The 12,527-nt window shown below is 36.6% G+C and overlaps 3 protein-coding genes across 3 annotated transcripts; 2 read left to right on the top strand and 1 right to left on the bottom strand.

The window, feature by feature from the left end:
- The first annotated feature begins 2,015 nt into the window (after window positions 1-2,015).
- On the top strand, window positions 2,016-3,297 carry LOC18592180 (F-box protein AUF2). The gene has a single exon (XM_007018746.3). It carries the CDS (start codon window positions 2,260-2,262, stop codon window positions 3,178-3,180), a length of 921 nt encoding a protein of 306 aa, XP_007018808.2. The 5' UTR covers window positions 2,016-2,259; the 3' UTR covers window positions 3,181-3,297.
- A 1,294-nt stretch (window positions 3,298-4,591) lies between these two features.
- On the bottom strand, window positions 4,592-6,161 carry LOC18592179 (uncharacterized). Its single transcript, XM_007018745.3, has one exon. It carries the CDS (start codon window positions 5,884-5,886, stop codon window positions 4,744-4,746), a length of 1,143 nt encoding a protein of 380 aa, XP_007018807.2. The 5' UTR covers window positions 5,887-6,161; the 3' UTR covers window positions 4,592-4,743.
- A 3,811-nt stretch (window positions 6,162-9,972) lies between these two features.
- LOC18592178 (nucleolar GTP-binding protein) lies at window positions 9,973-11,535 on the top strand. The gene has a single exon (XM_018125315.2). The coding sequence runs from the start codon at window positions 10,168-10,170 to the stop codon at window positions 11,215-11,217; it is 1,050 nt and encodes a 349-aa protein (XP_017980804.1). The 5' UTR covers window positions 9,973-10,167; the 3' UTR covers window positions 11,218-11,535.
- The last annotated feature ends 992 nt before the right edge of the window (window positions 11,536-12,527 follow it).

Raw genomic sequence — 12,527 nt, 5'->3', positions numbered from 1 at the left:
TCCATAGGAAGATGGGGAGCGGTGGAGAGGAGAGGTGGAGGTCGGTCTAGGAGCAATAGGAGATTATTGGAGGTGGTGGCAGCTGCATGTGCATGGGACGATAGGAGGCTGAGAGAGAAAGAGAGAGAGAGAGGAGAGGATTGATAATTTTTGGTTGATTGAAGACATTGACTATATTTAGAGGGTATTTACTGGGTCAACTGATAAAGAGGCCAAATAAAGGGTAGCTCGATGCCAGGATCAGTTTGATCATATTTCTTACACCAATGAAATTAAAGATTAGTCTAGTAAAAGTTGAATTATCGTTTCTATTTCTAGTAAAGTTTAGACTATGAATTCTTTCCCAAGAAAAACAATCAAGAGTTCTAAAACTGAACTTCCTTGCATAACTAATGCACTGTAAAACTGCAGGCCAACTTATAAATCGCTTAAATATTGTAATTATATGGTATTATTTCTTGTAAGGATCTACCTAATAGAAACTTGATCGACCGTCCTGTTTTCTTTGCTGGATGAATAACACATGAAGTCTAGGGCAACAGCAGGATTAAGACAGCTTACAGCACGAAGAAATCAATGCAGTCTGCCAAAGCCCACTCTCTTCTTGGGATTTGGGTTTCACCCAAAAGTGTGTGCATTAACCCAATGAGATGCCTGGTTGGGGCTGCTATGAAGTTGGAAACTTCAAACACCCAACTCTACAGCCTGCATATTCAGAATGGGCCTATTTTTTTATTTCAATAGGAGCTGTCTGGGAAACAAACAATAAGTCCAATTTCGATGTTTACCCTCCGTAAAGCCCAAAGTAGAAGGAAAGGGAAAACCTCCCTAATTGGGGACCTCTATTGTTTAATAAGACATTTGAATTCTATAAACATTTTATTAATACTGTAAATATTAATAATTAAATATCTTTCTTTGTTAAATATTTTATAAAATTTAATTTTAAAATTAATTTTTATGTATATTATTGGTGAAAATTAAATTAATAAATTAAAGTTAATTTATAAAAAAATAAATTAAAGTTTAAAGTCATTTTTAAAACAATTAATGAGGTTTAATAAGTATGAAATTAATTATAAAAAAATATAAACAAAATATAATATGTATATATGGTTAAATTTTAATATTAAAAATTATCATTTATAATCGAATTTAAATAGTAGGCATTTAAGATCATTATCTCAACTCTATTCGAATATGTGACGGATAACAATTTAAATTCGATTATAAAATATTTTAATTTTATTAAATCAAGTAAAATAATACAAGATAATTGATTTTAAAGTAGTCATTGACATGCCTACCTTGGTTGCCAGCCTAAGCCTGCCAAAGTTCTCTGGTGGACACAGACAAATAAACAATGACGGATACTAAACAAGATTTACAATGACATACCGACGGTTGGATTTTTGTTTGACAGTTTGAATGAGTCCATTAAACAATGTAAGGAGCAATGTTTCCTTTTTTTTAAAAAAGTGATCTTTAGCAAGACTACAAGTTTAGACTTACAGTAGAAGCCTGCCCCTCTTCATTCTTCAATTCAAACTCCCAAAGCATTCCATGAAAGGCCTTTTTGGGAAGACAAGTCATTCCTTCAAATGGGATTTCCCGAAAGATACAGTCAACAGTTATGATTGTGTTATACTTTGCTTTTTCCTTGTTTGAAATAATTTGTTTAAACTTCAACGAACTTGGTGCAGGTGTAAGATATAGAATTGTGCTCTTAAACTAATCCAACAAGACAGTATCTAGTAATATAAAATATAGTCCATATTCCCCACGTACATTTGACTAAACAATATATTTCTGATTGGACAATCGTTGCAACTTGATGGGCTGTCTTAATTGTTTTCGATTTTTTCGGATTATATTTCCAGATGTAGCCCACTTAAATATCAAACACGGATTCATCATTGTTCAGATATTTTCTTAGCCAAATCCTCAAGGCTTACGTGGAAATTTAATGAAGCTTTAATGTAACATAATAATTATATTTAATTAAACTTTTCAAAAGAAATTAAAAACGGATTGGGTGCGATAAGTAAACGACTCCGCCATATGATCTGATCATGACGCATCACTCGCCAAAAGGAATTAGCCAATTAGGGCCCCCACGCTTTCACATGTCAACGGTCAAACGTACTCCTCTGGACCCCCTTAATGCCTTCTTCATTTTCCTGATCATCAATATACGTGGTCTTCAAAGCTTAAAACCTCCGAAGCCTGAAAACACCAAAACTAGAAAACAAAAAAAGAATGGACGGCTTGGATCAGCTTCCAGATTCTCTGATCCTCCTGATCTTCAACTCAGTCTCCGACGTCAAAACCCTGATACGCTGCCGTTCCGTCTCCAAGCGATTCAACTCACTCGTTCCGCAGACCGAGTCACTCCTCTTAAAAATCGACCGCGTCATCTCGTCCGAGTCAGACTCCGACTCGCTGTTCCTCACCCTCTTCAAATCCTTCCTCTACCTCATCTTTCCCAAACCCACCGTGGCCCAACTCCCGAACCGGACCCATACATACCCGGCCCAAATCCTCTCCCAGTTCCAACGAATCAGGGAACTGCATGTGGAATTACCCGCCGGTGATCTTCACTTGGAGAAAGGCACGGTCGTTAAGTGGAGAGCGGAGTTCGGCGAAACGTTAAAAACCTGTGTCATTTTCGGGTTCCGTTTGGGAAATAGGAACAACGGAAATTACGAAGCGGAATTCGCAGGAGGGTTGAAGACGCGAGTGATGTGGACAATAAGCGCGTTGATCGCGGCGTCGATTAGGCATTTCCTGTTACGGGAAGTCGTTAGGGAACATAACGGAATGGAAAAGTTAGTTTTAACGGACAGGGAAGGGGAAGGGGTGGTGGTGGTGGAAAGACAAGGGTTGAGGGAGTGGAGGACAGCGCGTGAGAGTCACGTGGATGTGGATGTGGATGAGGAAGACGAGGAGAGAGGGAGGACCGTTATCCCTAGCGCGAGGATGAGGATGAAGCATGAACCAAGGTTGGGTACTACATTGGTGGTGGTAAGGGCTGTGAAAGATGGGGCCCAGATTGGGAGGGAAGCTGACGTGGAAGATGCTGATTTAGCTCTGAAGGCTTTCGGGAATGGGGCATATGGGGATTGTGTCAGGGAATTGCTTAAGGTGAAGAGTTATCTTCTGGAAATGAACTCCTTTTGATTACTAAATTTGGCTCTTCTTTTCTATTTTTTTGCTTGTTTCTGTTGTTTCAATATTTGTACATAATTGTGTAAATTTGAAGCTTTGAGATAATTAAGATTAGATAAATTTACATCACTCAATCATCTCGTTTACATATTTGTACATTATCTAAATGCATATTGGTCGTCATCCATGATGACCCTACTAAAATAACATCGCATCTAATGGTGGACATGGATTGTGCTAAATAATCAGAAAAAAAAAAAAAAAACCCTCATTGAATATATAATGTGTCCTTGAATTTCAATACCCATATCTCTGTATAAAGCACTTGACCAAAGCCAGTACAGCCATGACGAAAGCAACATGAAGCAGCCTTGTACTACTAATTCTGTACGTCTAGCTGTTTTATATACATATACCATGGACAATTTGCCATTCTTATAGACAAGTTCCATGGGCTACACCTAGCATTCATGTATAAAATTAGTTATTTTTGCTATCATTGCTCCGACCATCAACCTACCATGACAGTTCCCAGTAAGTCACTGATGACCACTCTGCAATAAATTATACCTGAGCTCTGGAAGAACATTTTAAAGAAGGTAACTTGCATATAATTTCAAGAAACTCTATCTACTTGGTTGTCTAAGAAAAAGAGAATTACTGTGATATAACAGGGAGTAGCAAATGATAGCAAATACAATTAGGTGATAAGCTTGTGACAAAAATAGTTCATGGTTGTAGAGGAGGAAGAAATATAATAAGATGTTAACCAAAACAACATCAATTATGATGAAAAGCACCGAAGCAGCAGCAGTTACAAAAATATCATCACATCTGATACATGTTCCACTACAATGAAAACATGTTACTCTTCGATGTTTTCTATTCAAAACAATCTTAAATATATTTCTGCTATCATGTTTGTGTAAAAGATAGATTCCTGCAATTTCCTTATTAAATATATTTCAGCACCAGCCAATACAGGTTCTGCCTTTGATTGCATTTGAATATGCAAAATGACATTTAGATAAGCATTTCACCTCTGGCAACAGAATGACAATTTACAAGCAAAACTATGGCATACCAGGATGGAAATTCAATGACCAAAAATAAGAATTTAAAATAACTACTGCTATGACCACATGCGGTATAAAACCACAGATGTGAGCATACAGATGCAATTAGAAGGTGAACAAACAAGGGAACTATCACAAGCGCTTGTGCAGAGACTGGGTGCAAGGACAAAAACAATAAAAAATTACAACTTCGGGCATTCTTACTAAGACAGTATTGGGGATATTCAAACATAAGGCTTAACTAAGCAAGCAGTTTGAAGAAACCAGTACATTGTATGATAGATAATAGAGGAGTCGGGAAAGAAATAAAAAAAAAAAGTATGATTAATAGTCTACTGCAAAAAACATATCTTAAAAAGTACCTAAACACCATTCAAATTGCACATAATCTTTGCTGATTTAAATCTTATACAAACAGTTTGACCTGAAAAGATGGGTTATGAATCCCAAAGAACATTATATGTTCCCAAGCCTCAATGAATGATATGAAAATCAACAATTATGAGCCCACAAAAGCCATGGATGCTTTCTCAAGCTCTTTTAAATAAGGACGAACGTATTTGTCTCGGAATTTCTTTTCGGGAATCTTAAAAAGTGTAGTCAAACTAGGTTTCCTGCTTAGCAAATCCTTGCTTACCAGAATCTCAAAAACCAGTAGCCGAGGCTTCAGCCTACGCTCAACACTACAAATGAGAACCTCTGGGTGGTTTATTATGAATGAAATATCTATATTCTTTCTGCTAAGCAAAAGCTCTGTCACCTCCTTAATTTTTCTCTCAGATACAGCAAACGCCTGGGGCACCCTCCTAAAAGCAGACCTGATGTCATCTTCAGAAAACCCCAACCTCCTAAAAAGCTTCAACTTCAATTCCCAATTCTCTTCAGTCATTGAACTCAACGTCCTAATAGCAGCAAGAAACATATTTGATTTCCTATTGAATCCCATTTCATCCGCCCTTTTAACAAAATGCTTAATGCTCTCAGGTTTATGTAAGAAAAATCTAGGAAAGCTGAACACATATCTAACAATTTGAGACAAACTAATCCCGCAACTTCGCATGAACTCTATATTAGGCATCATAGTCTTTTCCAAATCAGCTTTCAAAAACCAAGCAGAAGTTTTTAACACCTTAACAACACCGGCATTGGAACCTATAATGCTCTTTAACCCTGAAATTGATGGTGCAAGTCTATCATCTGCGCTTCTAGTCAAAATCCAGGGATCAGCAGATACAATATCAGCAATATCAGTGGTCGAAAATCCTAAGCCCCGGAAAGTCTTGAATTTCGGTTTGATGGTTTTCTCAAGACTAGCAGATAGAAGGCTAGGCTTTCTTTTGACCGCTTCATCAATATGGGATTTTGAGAAACCGCTTTCTTTAAGAAATGAAAGTACATTATCACACTTATCGGGTTTCCTCAGATAGTTTAAGGAAGATGCAGCTTTCAAGGCAAGCTCAGGGGAAAAGTTGTGTTTTTTAATAAAGTGATCAGTAAAATCGAAGGAGGGTTTTGATTCCCGGGTGGTAGTGGAAGATGAGAAGAAAACAACAGAGATAGAGTAACTGGAAATGGTTTTTGGGAAATGGGAAGATCTATAGAGGGAGAGTGAGATTAGAGTTCTGATTATTGGAGGTGTCATTTTCTTGCCCGGGGTTTTGTTGAGGTTTCACTGTTTTAGCAATTGTTCTTTCACCATAACAAAGAGAATTCACAAGACTAAATTCTATTGCAGGTTAAGAAACTTGCCTGTAACACCCAGCTTTGTCTTGTAACTGGAACTGTCCTCCTTTGCGACTGATGAATTTGTTGCTGATAAATCTGGGTTTTTGACATCGTGAGTCGTGACCTGTAAAAATGCTGGATGCCTATAACCCGGCTTTTAGGGTTTCGGCACAACTCAGTTTCAGCATCTCGATGTTTGATTGGATTAATCCCCGACCAGCCCAACAAATTCACAGCACCGAGATTGCTTAATCTGCCCAATAATCTTGGGCTTGTGGGCTTTATCTTTGCCTAAAAAAGTGATGAGCCCATTTACCAAGTTCTTTGTTCTATAAGAATTCTTTTATTTTTTGAATAGATAATATTTTTATGTAAATTGACATTAACTTTAATCAATAATACGACAAAGTCAACATGTGATGGGTAATGATGGTGGTCACCTCTTAATTTTTAATTTATTATTATTATATATGTAAAACTTAATATATATAATATGATTATTTTTATAGTTATTTTTTAACAACTCTTCATGTAAAATATTAAAATCGTCATTATAATATTTAAGTTTTTAAAATTACTAGTATAAAACCAATTAATTATATGAGTATAATTTTTTTATTTGAGAGAAGGATGATTTTAATTTTACTTTTTAAATAAAAATTGCATATCAATTATTGAATCAAATTCTCAAATTCTCTATGTAGGTTTAATTTTATTAATAAATTAACAATTAATCATGCAAGCATTAACACGTTTAACATGTTAAATGAGTTTGATTTGCAAGTTCGAATACAAACCAACCATGGAGCCTATTTCCTAGTTTAAAACTCTTCTTCAAGTAGACAGACAGACGCAGCACATTGATTGTGAACCCATTGTTACAGTGTGGCAGCTTTTCTCTCAATCTGAAACGACCAATGCTGCACTGAATTACTTGACGCTCTCTCTCTCTTCATATGACCTTTGAGAGTATAAAAGAAGGTAAACTTAGTACCAACATTTTTTGCCCTAATGATTTTTCTAGCAGGCTACGATCATCGCCTAGCAATTATTAAAATAGAACTGTTCATCGTCCAATTTTACATTATTCCATCCATACAAGATGCACCATCATATGTAAATTCAACAGTTTTGAAAAGGAAAAAAAATATGAAAATCATTGATGAATTCAAAGTGTGGAAGAGCCATGGTGAAACCTTGTATAAAACTTTTCCAACCTAAATATCATTGATGATCTCTTCCTTCCAAAGTTGATGACTATGCCTCTCTCTATTTTTCTTTTAATTCCTTGAACCCATCAGTTAGAGTTAGATAATTATATATACCATAAGATTTTGTGGTCACTGCCAATTTAGGAAGCATGCATGTTGGTTATGACTTATGAGATGTAGCCCAACTTGTTGTTGAAGGAGCCTTAATACAAAATGAGAATCACAATCATTTGAAGACAAAAATTGTTAATGCAAATTAAAATGACAAAGAATCCATATAACAGAAAAATAATGATAAAAATGATTGATCAGAGCCGTCTTCTCACCTTGGTAATCATGTCTTAACAATGGTCTGCATTATGGAAATAAAGGGCCACATGTGTATATATCCTTCACCACTTTCCCTAAAACGCATTTAGTTTCGAAAGGATTGAGTGGAATAAAGATTTGTTCATTGCAGAACCTCCCAAAGGGTGGCCAAGTAATATATCTTATTCATGACCAAAACTTTAAATAATTTTCTGCTTAGAAGCTTCAATCATGTATTTCCTGGTGTACTAGGGCTTTCGATCACACCAAATGTGTATTAGGAGAATCCTACCCTAATCATCAAAGGATCTTAAACAAGAACCACCCAATGTTTTCTTATGGCAAATTACAAAAGCCAATGGATCAAAGTGAATGCAACTTCATTGATAAATTAGATTTGATCATCAATCTATGACTCAAATGATTCGGATCAAGTAGTGCCTTTCGGTTTTGAGTTCTCTGAGTGCCATAGATTAATGGGATGGATGGTCAATAAGAGCTGCTAATCATTCTTTTAAAGTGCTGGTGAGTAGTGACCTTGTATTTTATTGATATTTTCTTTTTAAGAAGCTTAAAAAATTGTAACTTTTAAATTTGAGGATTCTCACATTCTTGATATTATATATATACACATCAAATGATTGAGTTATAAGACAAAAGAATATTTCCTCTTCTTATTATTATTTATATAACTTAGTGAATAAGTTTTAAAAAATATTATTTAGTTTAGGTATAATTTGGAAATGTTTGCTCTCAAATAATAACATCAATTTATTTGCAAACCTTTTAACTTGAACCATAACAGCACAAAATCTTCATCAGCTTTGGGCTTTTAACTTTCCCTTTCAATTATCTAGCTGTATTCCCAGACCTATATATTAGCCTGCACCTCGTTTCCTTCTAGTTTTGATAAAAATACTCTTGCTTGTATTGTAAACAATAAAAAGGATGGACCGAAACGAAACCGGAGGGTACGGTGGCCGCTATCTTAAAAGGAAGGAATCCTTGTGTTTTAAAATCGTCTAGTCACCCCCACAAATTAATGAATGTGGTAGCTTCCTTTCAAAACCAAACCTCTCCATTGCATTCTCTACCATTTCCTCCAAGCCCCACATGTCTCAACTCTCAATGATATGCTAGTATTATACAGTCAAGAGCAGAATTTTCAAGGTTTATGGTTCTCCCCCAGATAGAATTCATTGATTCCAGTCACCTAACTTTAGAGGCTTTGCTTGCTCGGCCCGCTTGCTTTTTGAGCCTGTCCTTTAAACTCTGTTATCGAATTAGAAAAAGGAAAAGAGAGGAAAGTTAAAAACTGATCAGGCAACCAAACTCTTATTCAACTAGGAAGCTTGGGGTAGGCAGGCATTTCTTTTGCAGCATTTCAAAACATTATCAGGGCTTTTCATGTATTTTTCCTACCAGTTTTGAAAAAATCATACTCCATAAAATGTTAATCATAGAGTGAAAAAAGAAAAAGTGTTCTTCTTTGGGGCACTTTTCAAGATCTCATCACATTTCCTTTCAAAAAAGATCTCATCACATTTGACAGGTTCAGCACGGAAGCAAAAAGCTGACAGGGGGGATTTATGTGAAAATGGTTAGCTTGAGGCTCGAGCTTGCTCTCAAGTCCCAACATTGTGGCTCCTGAACATTCTAGAAAATTATATGAACCCCGTTTGCCTTCCCACGAGCACCAAAAGATCAACCAAGTATAATTAAACAGTACTGAACTAGCGAATTAAGAAGTTAAACTTGGAAAGAAAAGTGGTTCCTTATCCCACTAATATCTCTGTCTCATGATGATAATGATAACTATAAATCATAAAGGGCACAAGAGAGAGCGAAACAAGACTTCCTTCGTGGAAAGTCACAAACAAAAGCAAAGAAAGTCTAATCCTAACGCAAGCTGTAGTGGATGGAGGGGGCCATTCTTTCCCCGTGCTCTCAAGTGCATCACTCCCCTCATTATAGTTTCCTAACTTTTTTTTAACCCCAATTTTCCCTCCCTTAATAATAATAAAAAAAAACTTTCGGTTTGCCCTTTATCATCTAAAATAGCAAGTATAACACATTTCTTGGCTAGAAAAGAAAGTCCTCCCCAGCTTTCGCCAACCACATAATGTCTTTTATTTCCAAACTAAGAATATTTCTAGTTGGAGAGTCCTCCTATAAGACTTGGAAATTTAGGCCTATTTTTTGTTGGTAGAGGTTTGGTAGTTGTCGGAGATATCTTTTTCTATGGGCACCATGGCAATAGGGCATGGGAATAACTGGCATGGGCTCAAAAGTTGAGGGTATGATTAGACCATGAAACAAAGCTCGTGGGCTTCACCTTTTTATTTTTCCATTTGATTTTTTTAATGAGTTCAGTGAAAAAAAAAAGTAAAGGCCAAGAAAGAAGCTCACTTGTGAGCTGTGACCCCATTTCAAAGAGAGCAAAAGGGGAAGCTAGAAATTTAACATACAGGTAGTAAAGAGAGACAGTAATAAAAAAGGCAAAGAAAAGCAAAGAAAGCTGTCGAATTCCCCTCCCTCCTTTTCTTTTAAAAACAACATCCAAAGCCCAAACACACCTCAGACACATTTAAAAAAAAGGAAAATACAGCATACACGAAGTTCATTAGTTCCCATTGCCCAACATCTAAAAAGAAACGACTGAACTATAAGCAAAGAGAATGAGGGAAACAAGACAAAGCGCCATGAAGGGAAGAGAAACCAAGGGAGCTCCTTCAGCAGATTTGCTAGTATGTTTCCCATCTCGAGCCCATCTAACCCTAATGCCAAAGCCCATTTGCAGCCCAGCAAGACCATCAGAACCCAACAAACGCCACCACCACCACCACCACCACCATCAGCACCATCACCGTCTCCTTAAGAAATCAAGCATTAGAAATGGTGGTGGAGCTGGCGGCCAAGCTAGCCCTCTTTTATGGGCTAAAAACAAGCAAATGGGCTCCGAGATCGCGGAACCAACCTCCCCAAAAGTCACCTGCGCAGGGCAGATCAAGGTCAGGTCTAAAACAAGCTCATGCAAAAGCTGGCAATCAGTCATGGAAGAGATTGAAAGGATTCACAACAGCAGGCAACACAAAAAGAGGCCAAGTTGGTTGGAGTCTCTCGGTTTTAAGAAAGAAGTCATGCAGTTCTTAACATGTTTGCGAAGCATTCGTTTCGATTTTCGATGTTTCGGGTCTTTTCCTCAGTCTGATATCACTACTGATGATGAAGATGAAGAACATGAAGTATACCAAGAAAACCTCAACCATGCAGAAAGCAATGAGACATCGAGAACCATCTTTTCCAAATGGTTCATGGTGCTGCAAGAGAATCAAAACAAGGGGTTCCGTAAAGATGAAAAGAAAGAAAAAGAGAGGTCCCATGATGTTGACGATCAAGCTGCAGTTCCTCCTCCAAACGCTCTCTTGCTTATGCGTTGTAGGTCTGCTCCTGCTAAGAGCTGGTTAGAAGAGAACAGGGTAGTAGAAGAGAATGCGGAAAGCACAGAAAATGAAGAGGAAGAAGAAGAATATAACAAAAGAGATGAGAAGAAAACAAAAAATTTAAGGTCATTAATGGAAGAAGAAAACAGAAAGAAAAAAGAGAGCTTGGTGGTGATGAGATACGACCCAGATTTCTACAAAATTTCATCTGATATAGCAAAAGAGACATGGCTTGTTGGTGGAATGAAAGATCCATTATCCCGAAGTCGAAGTTGGAAAAGATGATTATCCCGGTGATGACTATCTTTTTTTCTTCTTTTTTCTTGTTCACTTCATAAATATTTTGTCTGTGCTTTATCTTGAACCTTTTCCCTCTTCAATCTGTGGTTCTTCTGTCGGGACCGGGAATTCCAAACCTAATCACCACCCATAGTTTACCTTTTGAATTTTGATATATCGTCATTGCTATGTATGATTTGAAGGTTGTATTGTACCACATAATTTGTACAGCTTTCCTTTTCTTTCAATTGGAAAAGATTTAGCTGCCATGTACATCCTGTTTTATACTTGCATCCCCTGAATTCAGAAAATCTTATTCTAGTTCCTTTTGATTTGTGAGTTGCTTGTTGATTGTTTTTTCTCAACTGCCTGAGATCTATAGAAGTTTTTGTTATCAAATTCTAGTGTTAGTATCCAATTATAACCAGCATATGGAACTGATGCTGATTCCTGACTACAGACAACACATGGTTTTTTAGATTTCCTGGTGTGTATTTAACTTTCCCTGATGAATTTACATGAGCTTTTGTCTCTAGAAGATGTTTGGTTGCGCTGGAAGAAATCTGGACGCTTAGATATTTCCACCAGGATACAAATATCAGACTGGAGTAACCAGCAAAGTCTGCAGCAGTGCTGAATTGATCTTAATACAACCTTAAAACAGGCCTACATATGTTGCCAAAATCATGGGTGTGACTGACTATAAACAGAGGTGTTTTTATGATCAAAATCTTGTTCTAGTTTATCCAATTGCTTCATCACCTTCTAACTGGTGGCAGACAACAGGAATACTAGCATAAATTTGTATTAATTACCAAAAGTCATGTTTTACCATTTGGTTACCCTGTATTTGTATTGATTAGTAGATTAATGACGGTCAAAAAGAAAATTCCAACTTTACTTACCTTTTTCAATATAAACTTAACTACTGAAAAAGTTAATAATTTAAGAGAATAAGAATTTATTGGTATTTAGTTTAAATTACCAAGAAACCTCATAGCCAGCCCATTTGGCAAAGTTAAAAAGATCAACGAAGGAAAAACTATTGCAATATTTTCTATTTTGATTCCATATCTGTACATTTTTATTTCAACTGGTTGCTGGTTAGGTCTGCGCAACGCAGGCAATGAATTGGAATTCACTTGGCCTCTTAACAGAGCTCTGTCTTTTCCCATGGCTACCAAATTTATATACTTCCATTGAGATCCAAATCGAGCTACTCCTAACCAACAAGAGCATTTCACTTGAAATTCTATTTACTACTACTTTATAATCGTAGCAAAGAATTGTATAACGATCCACTAATTATAAAATGT

The sequence above is a fragment of the Theobroma cacao genome, chromosome 8, assembly GCF_053813885.1.
Source record: "Theobroma cacao isolate CCN51 chromosome 8, ASM5381388v1, whole genome shotgun sequence".
Classification (NCBI taxonomy): domain Eukaryota; kingdom Viridiplantae; phylum Streptophyta; class Magnoliopsida; order Malvales; family Malvaceae; genus Theobroma; species Theobroma cacao.
This window is presented reverse-complemented; position numbering and strand designations above follow the sequence as displayed.

Bases quoted from the DNA above. Each gene is read 5' to 3' on its own strand.
- LOC18592180 (XM_007018746.3), top strand. From the start codon at position 2,260: ATGGACGGCTTGGATCAGCTTCCAGATTCTCTGATCCTCCTGATCTTC.
- LOC18592179 (XM_007018745.3), bottom strand. From the start codon at position 5,886: ATGACACCTCCAATAATCAGAACTCTAATCTCACTCTCCCTCTATAGA.
- LOC18592178 (XM_018125315.2), top strand. From the start codon at position 10,168: ATGAGGGAAACAAGACAAAGCGCCATGAAGGGAAGAGAAACCAAGGGA.